This window comes from Brachycentrus maculatus, unplaced genomic scaffold (genome assembly GCF_059751285.1).
Source record: "Brachycentrus maculatus isolate JH-2025_06_01 unplaced genomic scaffold, ASM5975128v1 h1tg000614l, whole genome shotgun sequence".
Classification (NCBI taxonomy): domain Eukaryota; kingdom Metazoa; phylum Arthropoda; class Insecta; order Trichoptera; family Brachycentridae; genus Brachycentrus; species Brachycentrus maculatus.
In genome coordinates this window covers 140,852-161,941 of record NW_028281352.1, presented here as the reverse complement: position 1 = coordinate 161,941, position 21,090 = coordinate 140,852, and the positions used below count along the sequence as shown (strand labels likewise).

General features: G+C 38.3%; 3 protein-coding genes across 3 annotated transcripts; 2 read left to right on the top strand and 1 right to left on the bottom strand.

Moving 5' to 3' along the window:
* Positions 1-92: 92 nt before the first annotated feature.
* On the bottom strand, positions 93-5,428 carry LOC148301065 (cullin-5-like). Its single transcript, XM_088273866.1, has 4 exons — positions 5,274-5,428; positions 4,638-5,193; positions 2,408-4,032; positions 93-909 (listed from the first exon to the last, which is right to left on the bottom strand). The coding sequence occupies exons 1-4, from the start codon at positions 5,280-5,282 to the stop codon at positions 772-774; spliced, it is 2,328 nt and encodes a 775-aa protein (XP_088129992.1). The 5' UTR covers positions 5,283-5,428; the 3' UTR covers positions 93-771.
* A 254-nt stretch (positions 5,429-5,682) lies between these two features.
* LOC148301063 (eukaryotic translation initiation factor 2 subunit 3-like) lies at positions 5,683-19,000 on the top strand. Its single transcript, XM_088273867.1, has 5 exons — positions 5,683-5,774; positions 7,974-8,148; positions 15,251-15,487; positions 17,005-17,878; positions 18,848-19,000. Exons 1-5 carry the CDS (start codon positions 5,703-5,705, stop codon positions 18,903-18,905), a joined length of 1,416 nt encoding a protein of 471 aa, XP_088129993.1. The 5' UTR covers positions 5,683-5,702; the 3' UTR covers positions 18,906-19,000.
* LOC148301064 (histone-lysine N-methyltransferase SUV39H2-like) lies at positions 8,961-10,605 on the top strand. The gene has a single exon (XM_088273868.1). It carries the CDS (start codon positions 9,062-9,064, stop codon positions 10,466-10,468), a length of 1,407 nt encoding a protein of 468 aa, XP_088129994.1. The 5' UTR covers positions 8,961-9,061; the 3' UTR covers positions 10,469-10,605.
* Positions 19,001-21,090: the final 2,090 nt, after the last annotated feature.

Below are 21,090 nucleotides of genomic sequence, written 5' to 3'. Positions count from 1 at the left end.
TGGGAATAGTAAGTAAGAATATGAGTGAAGTTTTTGAGAGGTATGTAGTAATTTAAAACTTAAACGCTGAAGGTATGAAAAAAAAACTCGCCATATCGCAGATCTTTATTAGAACTAGCCTTGCTCTTGCAACTCCAATGTCTCTCAAAGTTTTCATGTTGTGTATTTTATTAATCGTCTCATTCGTCACAATGCCGAAAACAATTTATAAGCAAGAGTAAAAAGTGGTTGCTAACATTGTGAGGGTTTGAATGCGGAAAAACCCCGTTCAATTACACCGCCCACTGACAGACACAAACCTTTAAATTATTGTATAAAGTAACTACACATTGTGTTGCCAGTTAAAAAAACACTGAGTGCCATTGGAACATCCAGACAGGAAAGATACAGAAAGGGATTTTGGTTTTGAATCTGAAGAACGCCTCAACCGCAACTGCTCCAAGCGGCCCGCGTTAAGGTGTTCGTGGAATAAAATAACATGCTTTTATTGCATAAGACAAAACTAAAAGTTTTTATTCCTCGGCATAACGGACTGATGTATACCAAACTGATGAAAAGACCATTGCATTATAAATTAAAAGATTTTCTCAATATATATATTTTTACAAAATGAATTTGATGCGTGTTAATACAAATTAAAATATGTTACGATAATATAATACAAGAAGAAATCACAGCAGTACTTTATTAGTTCCTAGAGATTTTCTCATTAAAAAATAATGTCGAATCACAAGTTCCCCAAAAGGTTTGTTCGTTGGATTGTCTTGCGTGTTATGCCATGTAAATGAATGTATTGATATCATCGTCGTCTCTTTTCATGTATTTATGCTCTATCAACCACTCCAGCTGTTCTTTTATCATCTTTTTAGAAGGAAGGAACATATTTTTCAGGATGTCAATGAGTTCGGCCTGAAAGAAGATTGTTAATTTAATTTACATAAACAAATATTTTTCAACTAGAAAACATGAAGGTTTTAAATAAAAAAAAGAACAAGGAGGCATCACTGGTTATCTCGTCAATGCTTTAGCGCCCAAAGATACTAATTATAATAATGATCTTATTCACAATTTTACAGGTTTATTGTATTTACTAAGAAACGTGTATTATTCTTTAATTGTTTTTACTTAATATCTTTTAGATAATTAAATAATACTTCTACCCAAATATATGAAATCATCTACCTGTTCCAAAATCTCCCCATTTACCAATATTTCACACTCAGATCTACATTCATCTCTTTCAAAAACCATGATTTTGGATTTGCTAACATTCATCAATAAATCACTTTCCTTGCACACATTATACACTTTTGTCACCAACGTTTGCAGGTCTTCTTTGCTATCGGCAAGAAGAACAGCGTCGTCAGCATATAAAAGGCAACAAACGGTCAAATTATTCATTCTTGCTCCAATATTCAAACCTTTCAGCTCTTTCATGCAGTTATCCATGTATAGATTAAACAGCCAAGGCGACATTACACATCCCTGTTTTACACCTTTAGAGATGTCAAACCAGGATGAAAAAGAGCCATTTACCCTAATGCATGCAGTGCTATCCTCGTACAAGGATGCAAATGATATGTTTTCATATGATATGTTTTCTAGGGATGGAAAGATTGATAAAGACATAGAAAGGAGAGTGAATGCTGGGAACAGAGTGAATGGTGCACTAAAATCAGTTTTAGCAAATAAAAATCTATCAGCGGAAGCTAAACTGGCAGTACACAATGGAGTTCTGGTTCCAACCCTTATGTATGGAAGCGAAGCATGGAGTTGGCAAAAGAAGGATGAAAGCAGACTGAATGCAGTCGAAATGCGATCCCTCAGACGAATGTGTGGCAAAACGATGTTTGATAGATGTTCGAATGATGAAATAAGGAAAGAATGTAAGGCTGAGATAAGCATTATCGATAAAATTAAGAAAAGTGTGTTGAGATGGTTTGGACATGTGGAGCGTATGAGCGAAGAAAGAACGGTTAAACAAATTTATGGAGCGAATGTAGTTGGAAAAAGAAGCAGAGGACGACCGAGGAAAACTTGGCACAATCAGGTATGTCAAATACTTGAAAGCGGCCGGGTCAGGAGTCGTAATAATCGTCGGGTATGTATGAGGAGATGCATGAATGTAGAAGAGGCAAAGAATGTTTGCAAAGACAGAGTGGTGTGGCGTTCGATTCTCTCTGCCTACCCCTGCGGGGAAGCGGCGTGATGGTTAGTTAGTTAGTTTAAATAATACTTCTGATAATTTCAGTGTTTTTGTTTTTATGGATATTAACTTTTGGAAACGATCAAGATAACACTGCGTTTATATGACACAGTGCTCTATGCACCACTTGTGTGCGGATAAGGGTTTTTTTTTAGTATGTTTGTGCACCAACACGTATGAAATAATATAAAGGAGCCTCACCTGCAGCGAAGAGTTTGAGATTCGTTTTCTCATCTTGAGTATTTTGATAATGGCTTCCTGAGTCCGTAATATTCTCAACTGTACAATTGAATGGTTGTCTTCTATTTGTGATCGTTCCGTGCTCAGCTGAAGTCGTCCGATTAAATTAATTTTTCCACGTCTTTGCGGTTTCCCATTTTTGACCAATGCAAATTCCTGGTTAACCCAGAATTGGGTATTCTCCGCAAAATCTTTCGGTCCTTGGGCTGCCGGTTCGTAGAGTAAAAGTTGCCTTTTGAGTTTGGGAAATGCCACCAAGGACCAGAGAGTCCGCCGTAGCTCCGGATCCGGGAGTTCAGTGGCCAATCTCAAATTCTCGTAGGTCACCTTCTCCTTGGGACGCTGGTTCCAGGCAAACAGGACGGCCATCTGGAAAGTGGTCACGTCCAGGTCGAAGCGGCCCACCGCATTGGCGAAGGTTACGGTGCCGTTACTCATATGATGGTACCACTGCAGCTTCCTGCCCGAATGCTTCTTCTTGTAAAAGTCCTCTACTTCGGGAATGTAATCCTCGAGTTCCAAGGGCAGGCTGACGGAGACCCGGTCGGATCCACGCGCCCAGGCGCCGGCGTTTAAGATCTTGATGTTGATGGCGTCGTGGCGAGACGTTTCCGCGCGGAAATGCGCATTTAGATCTTCGCTCACTTTGACATCCTGAAACATGCGCGCTAATTTATTTACATAGTCGGCCGGCATTCCCACTTCGCGCAACCACTCGACCATATCCTCTTCTTTATCAGAATCCGCGCTGCAGTCCAAGATGAGGCGCCGGGTGAGGTGCGCCTTGTGGTAGCGCATGAACACATCTTTGTTCTCTATGTACTTGAGCACCAACAGCACGTCTCGAAGCCGCGCTTCTATCTGCTCTCCGGTGAGACGTTTGCTGAGGGGGGTGCGTCGCAGCAGCATGTCGCAGTAGTTGGCCAGCAGCTCCGGGCACTTGCTCTCGGGAGCGGCGGCGCGCGGCGGCCGGCCGGGGCCTGCCAGCTCTAGCCGGAACACGGTGGTGTCGTTGACCACGCGCTTGTAGGCCTTGTCGCGCGCGGTGAGGAAGCGCGGGTCGTCCTGGAAGGCGTCGCGGACGAGCGCGCTGAAGCGCCGGAACAGGTCCAGCAGTCGCTCCACGTACTTCTCCGAGTCCTGCGTGACGAGGTCGGCGGCCGCCACCATGTCGGCGAGCCCGGCGGAGAGGATGTGCGCCTCGAGGTCCCGCAGCATGGGGGGCACACCCTCGGGCACGCGGTCCAGCAGGCGGAACATGAGCTGCAGGCGCTGCGTGTCTCCGGCGCGTACGAGCGGGGCGCACTCGGCTAGCAGCGTGGGCAGGGGCGCGGCCAGCAGCACGCGCTCGCAGCGCCGCACCAGGATGCCCACAGAGCCCGCGCCGGCCTCCAGATATCGCGCCGCTCGCGCCTCCTCTTCTCTGAGTTTAACTTCTGCGTACCGCATGTACGCCTGAACCCCGTTGGATTGCAACTGTTCGCCACCTTTGAGACGGTAAAACGCCTCCGTGGCCTGCATATATGCTGCTTCGAAATATTCACGATAAATTTGAAGCTTATCCTCTGGGTTTGAGCAGAGATTCACTAAAAATAATTTTATAAATTAAATTATTTGTAGTACCTCTTTTACTTCTACTGTCGTCTGTCACAATTGATTTTGTTTTTTTTTAAACAAAAATAAAATATTTTCAATTACTAAATTTTTGTTGGATGCAAAAGTCGGACAACTTAGTGCAAATGTATCAAAAAATTTAATTTTTCTTCTGTAAAATCATTATAAATAAAACTTAATACAGACTTTTTACAATTATAAAGTATTTCAATACAATTCAAAATTTGTACAGCAATCTGTAGATGTGTACTTAAGGTGCCTTTTGTTATTTTTTTTGTTGAATGATAAGGTTTAAGCTGTAAGATATAAACATTTTGTTTTACTTCTTTGATGACTAATTTCGTGCTTTAAATCTCTTTAATTCATCATGCTACCAATTATTATTGTAAAAGCTCCCAGGCAACATGCTAATAAAAATATATGGATCAATTTCTCAACCCAATTTGAACATAAAAAATAAGAATAGATATTTATTTTACTATTTTCAATCATTTTGCAATCACTTAAAAATTAATTCAACGGTATTGAGAAGAGGAGAGTTTATAAATTTACCGTTTAAAAAAAAAAAAAGCCTCACCATATGATTCTCTAACACCAATGACAAGCTGTGAATCAAATGCTTCTCCATTTCTTTCTGCATGTACTAATTTCATAGCAGAGTCCTGTAAACGTTGCTTGATATCGTGAAATATGCTCTGGTTCCAAGAGTCAAGCATAAGCTTCCTCACAATACTTTCTTCAGAGTTGGTATTGCCTTTCTTGTGCGTTCCAAAGCTGAGTCCGCTACCGGTCGTCTTGTTTAAGAGTGCAGTTTCTAGCTGTCTGAAGGGTGTGGGTAAATAATTACATTGCGTGAAGAACTTCCTCCATTCCGCGATGTAGGCTTTCAGTAGAGCTTGTTCCTCGCACTGGGCCAGGACTCGCGCCTGAGCCTGTTTGATGAAGGCGACAATGTCTTCTTGAAGAGCATCTCTAACTTTAACAGGTCCCTTCTCATCCCAAAGACAAACTAGGTGAACGGAATAAAACAGATCCTGCCATTCGGGCTGTGTAACAGGTTCTTGCTGTAAGAGCTTTAAGACAATCGGACGCATAGATGGCCATTTGTCTTCAAAAAACAGTTGCCCCTTGTCCTATAAACACAGAGATCAATATAACTTAACCTATAAGATGATACTACATTTGTGTAACTACTCTTTAACGGATGGTTTACCTTCAACATTGCTATAATAACCGCATACGTGTAATTATTTTTAAATCAAGGTTCTTCTATATGTGAAAACAAAATGTTTACTGTCAATTATAACGGACATTTCACTTTCCTAAAAAATAAAAATCGGCAACGACATCAACCAAAAGTTTTTTCTCAGACCACAGAAATCACCAGTCACCCGAAATATATGTTTTATCTGTGATTTTCATTGTACTTTTCCTCGTCGTGAGTAGCGAGCAGAGTAGCGACGTCAACGCCGAACGCCTTCCAAAATTGTATGGAGCGCCAATAAAAAACTATAGTCACATAATAAAAATAGTGGAGATTTTTAACCTGGTAACATTTTATGTTACTGTCAAATCATCTCATAGATAAAGTAGACCCCTATTCGCCGGATTCGTTTGTGGTTCTTTTAAAATAAACCTAAAAATGGCGACCTCTGAGAGTCGCGGCGTTGGCGTCTCTCAATCAAATTTGCATCAACAGGACTTATCAAAATTAGTGAGTTTATTGTTTAACATTTTGAAAATTATTGTTATTTTTCGACGCGGGCATTGTGTGGTCGGTGTGTCGCAAGGGAGAGTGGTTTAACACGTGGCGCACCATAGGGTTATGTTCGCCCAACACAACAGATTTAGTTTGATATTGTGTTTAAAATCATATATTAGACAGTGTTTTTATCAAAATGATATCAAGTTGTACCGTCCGGGTTGGGTAACATACGAGTATTTTGATTAATTTAATTGAAATAATTCTGACGCAACTCAATTTCGTGGTTATTTACCGCGAACTTTACAGTACGTTATGTTTATGATAGCTGTAGTTGAGCGTTTGTGTACATTAACATATTATTCCTACAGAATATCTTATAAATTATAAATACCGATCGTATTTATTTTGGTTCTATCAAATTTCAGTCAATAATTATTTAGCTCTGAAGTTGTTGAGTAGGACGTTTCTGGTGCAGTCAGAATATTTCCATACGCAGCGGCGAGTTTGTGACGTAGCCCAAAAAACTGTAATAAAAATGATAAGTGGTGTGAGCGGTCGCTCAACAGGGGCCAAATAAGGCCGTCACAAATTTTCAAAATTTAAGCTCCTTCCATATTTTATAAGATTATTCTTATACAGGTATAGATTGTATGTTTCTTGACCTCCAATTGGTACCGAATGTTATTAGTTTTTAAAATTTCAGTTATTATTTTTTTAAATGTAAAAACTGCTAAAGCGAAAATATTTATATGTTTATTGATAAGAAATCAATGTGCAAATGGTCGCAGCGCACGTCGCTTAATTCACTCCTCGTAAAGTGAAAATTAAAAACAAAATGAATCAATTTAAAATGTTTTGGTCTTCTGGACAGTGATCTCAGGTCATGTCTTTAACCGTGCATTTTCGAACCTAGCCATAATATCTTTAACCGTGCATTTTCGAACCTAGCCATAATAACTATCCATATTGCTCCATAGTCGCCCTAGACAGGGCGACTATGGAGCAATATGGATAGTTATTACCTATTGAAATGTCTGTATTAACCTTTTCGGGAGTACAATAATTAATGTCAGACTTTCTCTGGGGAGTGGGTTCTTTTTAAAGAACATTTTTTTAAATTCACGGGGTCTATTTATTATAAAGATAGAAATAATGTAAATATAAAAAATAAAATTCACTATCTCTAAGTTTTATTTTATGACAAAATTACATAAAAATATCCACAGATGACATTGCTATACAAGTTACATCATACCAACTGACTTTGACGATCATTAACGTCGATACTCCTTTGAGGAAAAATCGCACTGACGTTTATTTACGTCCATACTCCCAGAAAGCTTAATTGAACGATGACACATTCGGAATGTTGTTTAGTATCATAAATCTTGGTCATATAAAAAAAAAAACTTACGCGGCTTCCCGGAAAGAAAATAGAATACCACACCAATCCGTTTTTCTTTTTCTTTCATATTTGTGCATCTGCTCATATATACCCGCCGATTATTCCGACTCCGGACCTGACCACTTTCAAGTATTTGAAATATTTCGATCATGTCTAGTTTTCCTCGATCGTCCTCTACTTTAATTTCCAACTACATTCGTCTTGTATATTTGTTTAACCGTTCTTTCTTCACTCACTTGATTCACATGCCCAAACCATCTCAACACACCTTTCTTAAATTTATCAATAATGCTTAACTCGTGCATTCTTTCCTTGTACTGCCATTCGGACATACTAATGTTATTCATATTATTAATATTTAAACCATGTACTTTGTGGTTAGTCAATTTTACATTTATATTATTTTTTTACAAAAATGTTTTAATGTTAGCACATAACCACTTACCGAGATTTTTTGTCTGCCGGTTATGAGACGTACCCATCTTTTCGTCAAGACAATCAATCACTACAACAGCATGCAAGCAATACTACACGTCACTGCCATAGTACTATTCGCACACTTGTAACTACATAAAATGTTGGCGATTTTGGATGCTGTTGTCTGATTGTCCTGATGAAGAGACTGGCACGTCTCGAAACCTGTGGTTGTATACTAACATTACTAATATTTTTGTAAAAAAATCAAATATAATGGTTGGTCAAAAAAATTGAATACTGAGTTAGACTTTGTTAGAGACTAACTTTGTATAATGAATGAATATTTGATTTTTTGCCATATTTTTAATCCACATTTTTGTGACCAGGACGTGAGTAAGCTGACTGCCGTGTCTCCAGAGGTAATCTCGAGGCAAGCGACCATCAACATTGGCACTATTGGACATGTAGCCCACGGCAAGTCCACAGTTGTGAAGGCCATATCCGGGGTCCAGACTGTACGTTTCAAGAATGAACTGGAACGTAACATCACTATTAAATTAGGTAACTGCTCCTTTATTTCCATTTGATTCAATCATATCAAAATTGAGAAGAATTAAAATTCAAACGATGAATGCGGTAAAATGGTGATAAAGAATCGATCGATGAGATCAATTTTTGTATGAAATGAATTTGTTGTAAAAGAAATAAACGACACATCCTTGAAAGCGATTGTTCGAGGAACGATTGATAGATGTTTCACCGTATTTGTTATATGTATACGGAAAATGCTATATACTTGTTGTTTTTATTATAAAAATATTATCCTTCATTAGCCACCATTCCTGTCCACTCACTGTCATATATATACCTGGATCCACCGTAAAAAATTATTATTTGGATTTGACCTTTTATTTTTGTGTATCAAGCACAACATTTATACGAAATAATCTTCCACGTTACGATTTAAAAATGAAAAAAAAGTGTTTTTGTGAAGTTGTTCATTTATGTTTTGCACATACCACAGTCTGCATATAAATCGGAGGGCAAATAGTTTTTTCATACTTAGTAAGAAGTGCTACTACAAGTAATTTTTTTTTAACCATAGAAATAAAGAGAACTTAATTTTAAAATTGCTTAAATATGTTTTAAGTTGCTTTTAAGAATCCATACTCGGAATATTATTTCTTATAAATTGTTTATTTTTGAAAAAAAAAAACAAAATACAAAAAGTTAAAAGCAATGTAAGGATTGTTGAGCATATGATTTTTTTTTCAATATCAAATGAATCATATTAGATCCGCGGAATGTAAAAATAAAATTGAGCACATCTATGTTTTATGTGGATAGTAGATTGTAAATTGCGCCTCATATTTATACAAAGACGTGGTATGTTGCAGAGAAACTGCCGGATGCAGTTATTAGGAAGTACTCCCGAAGGGATCGTGCGCCGGCCAAAAAGAGAAAAGCGGGGGATATGCAGAACGGGAATTGTAAAAAACGGAAAACCGAAACTAAAGAAGAGTACATCGTCGAATCGATCGAAGACGTGCGCGCGGTTGCCGGTCATTTACTTTTCGAAATCAAGTGGAAAGGTTTCTCCCACACGGAAAATACTTACGAGCCCTTGGAAAACTTGAGGAATTGTCCTCTTCTTCTGGAAAGATTTCTCGACGCTCGGATACAGGAACGGAAAGAAGACACGGAGGCGTTGCGAATAGAGCTCTGTCGGGACGGGCTGCTGGAGCGCGCGCAGCTGGAGGCCTCGTGGGCCGCCCGGCGTGCCCTGCCCCCCGCCTCCCCCGCCGCCTCCGCCGGCCCGTCCGCAGCGCTGCTGCTGGCCCTCGCTAACCTGCCCCCCGAGGAGGAGACCTACCGCACCGACCTGCGGAGAGCGGCGCGCGCAGCTCTGCAGGAGGAAGAACTAGAAGCCGCGCGTAATCGACAATTGCGACTTCTGAAAGAGTGGGAGGACCATCTCAACACCGTGGACCCGGACGGGAAACTATCCGTAGTCAACGACGTCGATCTGGAAGGACCGCCGTCCAATTTCCGATACATAATCCAAAATGTCCCAGCGGAGGGTATAGTCATCCCGGAGGACCCCCCCATCGGGTGCGAGTGCGTCTCCTGCAACGTCAAGTCCAAGTGCTCGTGCGCCTCGGAGGGCGGGCTGTTCGCCTATAACTTCAAGAAGAAGCTGCGCGTCGGTGTGGGCACGCCCATCTACGAATGCAACAAGGCGTGCCGCTGCCCGCCCGACTGCACCAACCGCCTGGTGCAGAGCGGGCGCTACGTGCGGCTGCGTATCTTCCGCACGGCCTCAGGGTGCGGGTGGGGAGTCCGCACCGCGCAGCGCATCCCCGACGGCAGCTTCGTCTGCCAGTATCTGGGAGAGATAATATCCTGCGACGAAGCGGAGCGCCGCGCTCGCTCCGCGGATCCCGTGGCGCCCACCTATCTGTTTGACCTCGATTTCAACGCCGCCGACTCGCTGTACACGGTGGACGCCCGGCAAATGGGTAACGTGTCTCACTTCATCAACCATTCGTGCGAACCCAATTTGGGCGTTTGGGCCGTATGGGGGAATTGCTTGGATCCCAACTTGCCCATGCTGGCGCTGTTTGCCACTAGAGACATTTCGCCGGGAGAGGAGATAACCTTCGACTATGCGCAAAAGGCGGCCAGTGGGGAGGAAGCTCCCGCGGAGAGTGCGCCGGTAGCGCTCCCAGGACTCGAGTCCACCCCCGAGAAGTCTTACCCCCCTAGAGATGTACTGCGGTCACCCTTAAAACTGAGACTCGATCTTGGGAGCACCCTTCCCGATAGAATTCGGCCCGAGTGCAAGTGTGGTGCTGAGACTTGTCGGAAATTTCTTTTCTGATCTGAACTTGTTTATAGACAATTACAAGAGACATTTATATATATACATATATTTTATTATTATATACACCAAGAATAATGTGTTACTGGTGCTAATGCAAAAGTTTGTGCCTTTAAGTGAATATTCTGTAATATAAATGATAATAATTATAGTATGTATTTAGTATAAGATGATAACTATATAGTAAAGTTTCTATGATTTAGTGTTTTTTCTTAACTGGAACATTCGAGTGCTAATGTGATCAAATCTTTCCATACTAGCTGACAGTTTAAATAAAATTTGGACGGCATTTATAGTATTATTTTAATTATCTGATATTTTTACATTTAAAGTCCAGGGGCATATATGTGTGCCCAATACCGACCTTGCTTTAAATGCGTTTTATTTTTATAACTGAATTTCTTTATTTTGTCTTAAAAATGTGAATATTGAGAGAACTTCAATAGTTATTCACCGGTTGATAGATGAATATTAATTTTCCAGTAACCGAGTGATTGGAAACAAAGTAATAACTGATAAATGAATTATTTTTAGCAATTTAAACTTTCGGGTTAACGCTACCTCGACACTACCTCGGCTCTAAGTAGGTACCTATGTACATAATAGTTCTGTCTAATGATAATCTTATTTTATCATTTACTTTTTTATTATGGTCACCCTCTTATGGAGCAGGAAACAAAAATGTTATCAATTGAAATAGGTTGACATGTATTTTGCATACATTTTTATGTTTCTAATATTGTTTTATTTCTTTATATCAGTATTGTTTACACTGTAATATTCATATTTGTGTCGGGTTGCGGTCCCGTGGTTAGTGTCGGGGACTCTTAAGTCAGAGTTTCTCGGTTCTAACCCACTCTACCACAATTTGATACCTATTTCTAATAATGAGCCGCTTAGGCTCACAGAAATAGTATGAAATTGAAATACATATTTGCGCAAATAATAAAAACACAAATATTTCTCTTTAATAAAAAATATTTTTTTTTTAGACATGATTCCGTAAACTGTTAGGTACTTTCGGGCTCTACGCTGAAGCATTGATTTAAAAGTAATTGTATGCTATTTTACATAAAGTATTTTATTGGATGAAGAAGTATTCATTATCTTCATTCCTAATATACTACACTACAATATATAACACTAATAGCCCACATTTTTAGCTTAGATATTAGTAAACATTGAATATTGACATTTTAGTATGCAAACATACTGTTCTGGCGTGGATTATATTTGTTTTCTTCTTATTGAAAGATTGATGGAGAATTTAGACTGTTACCCAATTTATTTTAATAAATATATCAAGCAACCAACTGATTTAATAAAACGTTACGAGTAGAAGAGGGAAAAATGATAGTCAAGAGGTTTATATAACTTTGTCATAACAACATGAACCCTAGTTGCGGTTATAACGCATAAAGTGTTGCCAGTAGCATAAACATATAGTGCTTAATCAATTATGATTAAGAACTTAGTGAAACTAAAAACTATCGACCACTCACTACTTCACAATTTTTAAGTTTAAAATTCAAAAGTTCAACACAATAATAGATTTATATTATCCACTGACACTTCGTGATGGAATTGCATTTTTAATATATTATTAGATTAAAACCAATATTTTTAGCTAACCAGTCTGATGATGTCGGTAACGACGAAACCCGGTCGCTGGTCAAATAAAAATAAAGTGGAAAAGCTAAAAATATTGGTTTTAATCTAATAATATATCAACACAATAAGTTGTAAAACAGTAACCAATGTGCAAGGAATCATTTTTGTTACTTTATATGATACTAATTTATTTTTTCACCCTTGTTTAGTTCTAGTTTTAAATGTATTTTTTATTCATGACATGTGTTTTGACACATTACATTTTTATTCATGTGTTCTTGTTTTGTTTTATTTTATTTATTTATAAGGGGTAAATATCACTTTAGTTTACATATTCATTATATGAAATTTGTTAATAAATGGTTAATTAAAATTTTGCCATGTATTACAAAATATACTCAGACTTCGCTTTGCGTCGTTTCACTTTGCGTTTTTTCAAAGTTGCCTCGTTACTGAATTAAGACTCATTTTTGCTGTACGTCATTGTTTTTTTCGAATTGCGTTGTTTTTTTAAAATTATTATTCAGAGAATCATTTTAAAATTTTGTAAAAGGTAATTTCCCGTTTTGTAAATTTCAATTTGCGTTGCGTTATTTTGGAACGTATCTACGACGCAATGTGAGGTCTTAGTGTATTTCAATATTCTTAATGATCTTTCCATGTAAAATTTTATAAAAATGAAATTATAAAAAAAATCTCTTTACTAATTTTAGTGCTTGTTTCTATTTTCTCAGTAGTCAAACAGAATCAAGTATCCCCATGAACTACTTTTTGTACAAAATTGAGTGATTTTCTTTTCCTTTGATTTCCTATATTGAATTTTTTTTTTGAGTTTTTGTTCTTTCAATTTCGAATCAACAATCTTTAATGTATTCAAATTACTGTGATTTTATAAATCCTTAAATACCTCTCTAAGATAAGCATTATCGATAAAATTAAGAAAGGTGTCTTGAGATGGTTTGGACATGTAGAACGAATGAGTGACGAAAGAACGGTAAAACAAATTTATGAGGCGAATGTAAGTGGAAAAAAGAGCAGAGGAAGACCGAGAAAAACATGGCACGATCAGGTATGCCAAATACTTGAAAGTGGTCAGGTTAGGAGTCGTAACAATCGGCGGGTATGTATGAGGAGATGCATGAGCGTGGAAGAGGCGAAGAATGTTTGCAAAGACAGAGTGGTGTGGCGTTCTATTCTCTCTGCCTACCCCTGCGAGAAGCGGCGTGATGGTTAGTTAGTTAGTTAGTTAGTTAAATACCTCTCCTTATATATTAGGGTTTTATTTAAGTTTACGTAACATCCAAAACTGATTTGGATTTGGTTGGTCACATATTATAAAGTTACCTTAAAGCTATGTGTTTTACAATACAATGTTTCTATTATCAGATATTTTACAAGTAAACAATAACAAGCACCGAGGGTATCTAAGTGGGTTATTTATCTTTTCATTAATTTATTTGGCAGTTTGTGGTAAAATGTATCCATTTTTAATTTAAGTTTTGCTTAGTAAATACCACTTTTTCTTAAAATCTATTCTGACACGTATTTCGATGGATTCTGCATCATTTTCAAACTCTGTATGATGCGGAATGCATCGAAACACATGTCGCAATAGATTTGAAAAAATAGTGGTATTTACTTAGTAAAACTTAAATTAAAAATAGGTTATTTATCAGTTGACAAATGTTAACGGAACCTGGTATAGTAAAATATTAATTTGTTAAAATACCAACATAAACTGCATTTTATTTTAGAGTTGTAAGTGTGTATTTATGGCCTTCTCTTAGAACCAATGAATTTGTTAGTGTTCAAGTAAAAGTATGGGGATTTATATTCGTAATATACTGGTGATGCTTCTGCGATTCTTTCATAAGGTCGCCTGGTATTTAAGAAGAGACCGGTGGTAGGAATGGATGATTTCAAAGCAAGAGTGGGAATGGAACCGTCACATAGCTTACTGATGATGGGAAGGCACGGTCTTGGGCAAGTCAAACTTGGCTTGTACCGACTGTTAGATCTACCATACGAGTCGATTCCGTTGTGTGCATAAAACCAAATTATTATTCGATAATAATATTATGTTTACTTATAATATAGCTAGCTTTATTGACACATGTTAAAATATGAGGAGTGTAAATAGTATTCATTTCATCACAGATTTTTTAAAATTGTATAACCACATGTACCATTTAATTTGGTTTTGATAAATAAATCTTTGTTTACTCTGGTGTATATTTTCATTTAATATTGTTTAGACGAGGTATATGAAAAAAATACCTCTACACAAAATACCCCATTTTTTTTGCTAACCCTTGAGACATTGAGTAATTAATAGCAATTATGAATGGTTCCATTAAAGAATATAGTTTTTAGTTAGTTTTTTTGTAGCATTCTCGATAGTACTTGTGATAGATCTATATACTTATTTTATGACTGATATACATAAACACTCCACATATGAGGTAAGTACTCGGCAGAGGCAATCTTACATTGAGATGTCTCTAAATGTTTATCTCATAATTGAGCTAAATATATTTATGTATTTGTTTTATTGACTAAACCGAGCGGTGTTCAGCAGTCTTGTTTCGACTTGTTGGTGACAATTTCTTTCACCAGTGAATTTTCTCGCCAACGGTTGATAATATAAGTAACCAGTGTTAACTGGGACTAAACCTTCAATAAAAACTAAACAATCTCTAAATTTTATTTATCTTCTCCGGTTGTTTCTCTCATTGCTGAGGTTCGTAACCCCCCTGCTGGCTTCCTCCGGAACCTTGAACAACACTCCACCATTGGTCCCTGCATTGTGCAGCCTTAAGAGCTCCCGAAACGGAGAGGCCTGTGTTCTCGTTCACCTGGTAGGTCCATCGGGTTGGAGATCTACCTCTAGCTCTCCGACCTAGGCCTCCGGTTATGCCTCTCACGGTTGTCTGATGGTCTACAAGCAATGTGGCCAAAGAACTGGAGAACTCGTCTTCGGCAAAGAGTCGAAAGACAATCATCCTTTTTTCACTAGATTATTATCCCTCCTGTTCCCAACACAAATTAAAATAAAAACATATTTATTGAGTTAGAAGAAACAAAAATTCACTTAATGATCCATAAACCTTGTAGATAATAAGCAATAATATTTCTAGTCTGTAAATTGTGTTGTTTGATTACGTTTGTCAGGTTACGCCAATGCCAAGATCTACAAGTGCGACAACCCGTCGTGCCCGCGGCCCGCCTCGTACACGTCGGGCGGGTCGGGGCGCGAGGACCGGCTGCCGTGCCTGCGCCCGGCCTGCAGCGGCCGCTTCTGCCTCGTGCGCCACGTCTCCTTCGTGGACTGCCCCGGCCACGACATCCTCATGGCCACCATGCTCAACGGCGCCGCCGTTATGGATGCCGCGCTGCTCCTCATCGCCGGTCATTACTCATTTTCTTTAACCCTTCCTTTGGTGCTAAAAACTTCCGCGTGCACCGGTGATATGTATTTTGTTTGTTGTTTTGAAACCCTTATCCGCACCCCAATGGTGCATAGGGCACTGCATCATATAAACGTAGTGTTGTCTTGATCGTTAACACATGAAGGAAAGGTGATCAGCCCTCCGTTTCCGGTACCAGTCCAAGGTAATATTGAATAAATATAAGAGTGAAAAAATCACTTATATGTATTTATATTTTACCTCCCCTGGGAATCGAACCCGGAACCTCTAGTACAGTAGCCGAGCGTGCGGACCATTACACTACGGAGGCGGATGTACTTTATACACCGGTGATATGTAATTTGTACACCATATGAAAATGTGATTTAAAAACGGGAAAAATGTAAATATTCCTAAATGTTGCTACGACCACCCCGAACGACGACTTGTTAGCTAAAATGAGATCGTCAGAAACAGTATGAAGCCGCGTGCGCGTGTACGTAAAGTGTGGCACACACGCATACTCTGAGAAATGTTTGTGTATTGGTGATTCTATCCCAGATTTTTTTTACATTTTTTTCAATTCCGTCACTGCAAATGAATAACGTTAAAGTATTATGGAGGAATATAAAAATTCTAAGCCCGTATCTATGATATTTTATATTCATAATCTCATTTTTAAAATCAAGTTGTAGTAAATACATATCACTGGGAGGGGAAGGTTAACTACCTGATGTCCAAGAGACTCCTACTCCTAGCTATGGACACTGCTTATGCAACACTGCTTATTAAGTTCCTACTTAGGCTCCAACTTTATTTCTTTTATTTAGCCTATTCCTTCTTGTAGGTGGGCTTACTCTTTATGTTTGAAGCTAGTATAATTTCATGTAATTCATGAGTGAAAATTCTAGGCAAAAACACTTGCATTAAAGACATGATTTTATACAATTCAATGATTCTTAGATGGCAATGAAGTTACTTAGGTGTATGATTTTACTTGTGAGTATACGTAGGATACAAGTTTATTAATGTACTAGTCATAAACTATCTTAGTCAACACTAATAATACTAACACATTGTTACCGGGCAGTTTTTTCGTCTATCCCGACCCTAATTAGTATACTAATTAGGTTCGTATACTAATCGCAAGTAACCGCAAACCCAATTATGATCTGTACAATGTTTTTTGGATGTCTCTTGCGCTCTATCAAAAGTAAGCAAATAGAACGCTTATAAGCGTCTCCCGCTCTCTAGCAACTGTTTGTAAAAGATGTTTTTAAGCATTTCCCGTAAACAATGTGTTAAGAACACATAATAATATTTATCTAACAACCCTTACTTAGTTCTTTTCAGCTCATGTTTTTGATTACAAATTTTCAAACATATCTTGACTTAAAAATACGGTATCATATTTGAATACTAATAAATGTGATAAGCATCAAATGATCATATTAAGGTGATATTGGCGCAAGATAAGATTTTTGGATAATAGTTTCAATGTCAGTTTGTACTCTTCAGGTAACGAATCGTGTCCGCAGCCGCAGACGAGCGAACATTTGGCAGCTATCGAGATCATGAAGCTGAAGCACATCATCATACTGCAGAACAAGATCGATCTGGTGAAGGAAGGCCAGGCCAAAGAGCAGCAGGAACAGATCCTGAAGTTCGTGCAGGGCACGGTGGCCGAAGGGGCCCCCATCGTCCCCATCTCGGCTCAGCTCAAGTACAACATCGAGGTGCTCTGCGAATACATCACCAAGAAGATTCCCGTGCCGCTGCGGGACTTCACGTCGCCCCCGCGCATGATAGTCATCAGGTCTTTCGACGTCAACAAGCCGGGGTGCGAGGTCTCCGAGCTGAAGGGGGGAGTGGCGGGTGGCTCTATTCTGCAAGGAGTGCTTCGCTTGGGCATGGAGATCGAAGTGCGTCCCGGGCTGGTGAGCAAGGACGCGGAGGGTCGGCTCGCGTGCCGCCCCATCCGGTCGCGCATCGTGTCTCTATACACGGAGCAGAACGAGCTGCAGTTCGCTGCGCCCGGCGGCCTCATCGGTGTCGGCACTCTGATCGAGCCGACCTTGTGTCGCGCGGATCGGCTCGTGGGCCAAGTTCTGGGGGCCGTGGGGGCGCTGCCCGCCATCTTCGTGGTCTTGGAAGTATCCTACCACTTGCTGAAGCGCCTGCTCGGGGTGCGCACCGAGGGGGACAAGAAGGCGGCCAAGGTGCAGAAGCTGGCCAAGAACGAGGTGTTGCTGGTCAACATCGGATCGCTGAGCACCGGCGGGCGCGTGGTAGCCACCAAGGCCGATCTCGCCAAGATCGCCCTCACCAGTCCCGTGTGCACCGAAGTCGGAGAGAAGATTGCGCTCAGCAGACGCGTAGAGAAACATTGGAGGTGAATATTTTACATTCAGTAATAGCTCGCTACTACTTTGGCTTTGGTTTATTATAAATATGTTTTACTTAGTAAGTGACTGGTTTCTAGGAGAGACAAATCTAGCCTTGCCAGACTAAAGCGGGTATGCCCATAATTGTGGCTATGTTGTTGTCACCCACATTCTTTACAATCATTTAAATTCTTCAAGTATTAGACCAATATTTTTTTTCTTACTATGTAACAGGTTTTAGAATTTTAATAATAATTGGAAAAATACATAGATTGCTAATTGGATTGCGGCTTTATCGGCTTTTTAGTAACAATAAAGTATTATATTTGTGGTTTTAAAAAGTATGCATAAAAACGTACATATTTATATATCCATTTTTGGACACAATTGAGTTATGAACGTAATATTGTAGAATGTCAAACTTGTCTGAAATCGGAATGTTACATATGCTTATAGATTATTTTGAATTTTAAAAATATAGTAATGTAACGAGGTAGTTTATAACTGCAATATATATTTTCAACCTATCAGTTGCAGCTAACAAAGGCTAAAAAATGTAGATAGATAATTTATACTTTTGGGTACAAATTATAATATATCCAGTATATAACATACATATATCGCTTGTTAAATGCCCAAGGGCCTCAACACAATTTTTTAAAAACTCTATATTCCAAAAATGGTATCTAAATTGTCAATTTTCACATTCGATAGACACCCATGATTCTCGCATTAGAAATGGACATTAATGTAACTCTAGAGTCATGGGTGTCTTTTTCGAATATGAAAATGTTGACGATTTATGTAGATTTTTTGGAATAAAGAGTTAATTTTTTTTTGCATCGTGGCCCTTTGGCATTTCACCAGCGATATATAATCATAAAAGGTTTTTGATTTTTTTTCCATTTTGATACTAAATGTTACACATTGTGTATAATGTTCCCTACTTGCCCTCATGGTTTATGTAATTTTTGCAGGTTGATCGGTTGGGGACAGATCCGAGGAGGAGAGACGATTGAGCCGACCAAGAACTAATCTGTGAATTAATTAAAGTCTTCAGTTAATGTAAAAAACTTTTATATTGAAGTTATATATACAAGGTGTTATTTATAATAAACTTATTGATAAATGCCCACCTTATTTATTACTCCACCATAGAAATAATTATCAGGCAAGGCTCAATTTTACACCAACATGTGTGTTTAATGTTGACCCGTCAAACACAGCTGAGTTTCTAAATTTATCTTTTTATTTGCCAGTGTTTTCTACATACTCTCCATGCGTAATATGTATGCATCTGCCTTATGTATTAAAGTTTACCTGACATTTAGTGCAAATACTTATTTTAAAGAAAATGTTATATTTTTATAATGATTTTCGTGTGACCTGTCACTTATTGTTTACATATAAAATATCTTTGTGTAAACAAATCCTATACAATAAAAGTCCGTTAATTCGAATTTCAAATGAAGAGGATTTTGAAAAAATATTCATTTACACAATTTCCAATTAAAAATGAAAGTGGAAATTTTTTATTAAACAAAATAAAAAAAAAAAATATTAGACAGCTTTGAACTTTTAACACACTGTTGTCAGGCAGTTTTTTCATCAACCCCGACTGTAATTATACTCAGACAGTTTGCCGCCTGACCCATAGTTTTTTAATCACATGTATTCGCAAACCTAATTGCCATCTGTACAATGTTTTTTGGTGTCTCGCGCTCTATCAAAAGTAAGCAAACAGAACGCTTATAAGGGTCTCCTGCTCTCTACCAACAGTATGGAAAAGACGCTTTTAAGCGTTTCCCGCAAACAATGTGTTCATATGGACTAAGAGAAACATTTATTGGGTTCATATCAGCCGTTAGGAAAAAATCCGAGTGTTGCCAACTGAAAATGTTGAATAAGAATTTATTCAATTCGATCAAGAAATTTTCAAATTATGAAATATGTTAAATTTTGAATTGTTGCCGCAATTTTTTGCAAATAGTAATTTCTCGGACCATGAAAATTGTGAATATTACTAATTACCATTGTTCTAAATTGTAATTCTTCTTGTAACAGATTTTTACTGTATGCATATGTATTGTGAGCATACAAAAACAGACTTAAGTCATTTTTTTACTGAATTGACATGAAACACACAAATAATTTATGAATCATTTTGAATCTTGATATTAAGTTCAGAAAAAAAAGGATTTTAATCTTTAACTAAGATGTTGGAGTAATTGTATAATCGAATGTTAGAAACCAATTCATAGAACTTCTTTACCAAAATTACATGGATTGACTTTTTGGAATACGCTGATAATACGTATATTATAACAGCCATTAAAAAAAGCCTTTTTAATCATTTGAGTGTGTTCAAATCTTTGTAAATGGTTGTCAATCATGGGTAGAACGGTGAATGTCACAGTGCATAAATATATTATTTTAACCAGCCGATGGCAGGTCTCAAATCCTGTAAATACCCAGACATCCATATTCTCATCTTAATACCTTTTTGGCCTCTGTTGAGATGAGTTTCAACAGAAAGCTATTTTATAAGTTATGAAATGGAAAAACACAAAGTTAATGCTTCAAATATTGATAATATATTTACATATCTCTTTAGTTAACCTTTCCCTTAAGGTGGAGACTGACTGGAGCATTTCGTCGTAACGTAACACGTTACGACGCGAGCATTCAGGCAGTCAGTACAGCGAGCCGAGTGCTCCATCCATAGTTTCAAATGCTCGGTGATGCTCGCCGTGAGCGATGTTACAACTTTATGTTACGACGAAATGCTCCGGTCAGTCTCCACCATTATGGTGATAAAAAACTTCCGTGTGCAACAGTGACATGTATTTTGTACACCATATGAAAATGTGATTTAAAAATGGGATACATGTAAATATTTCTAAATGTTGCTTTTATTGACCATAGTTGAAATGTAAAAAATTTGTAATGTTAAATCTGGTAAGTATTTGAAAACGAAAAAATAAATAAATAGCAAGTACTTATTTATTTTTTTACAAAAATGTTAATAAAATTAGGATATAACCACTCACCGAGATTTTTACGTCTACCGGTTTCGAGACGTACCCGTCTCTTCGTCAGGACAATCACTAACACAGCATGCAAACAATACTACCCTTCACCACCATAGCACCATTTACACACTCAAAACTACACAAAATGTCTAACACATGCGATTTTTGGTCGACCCGAAGACCAACAT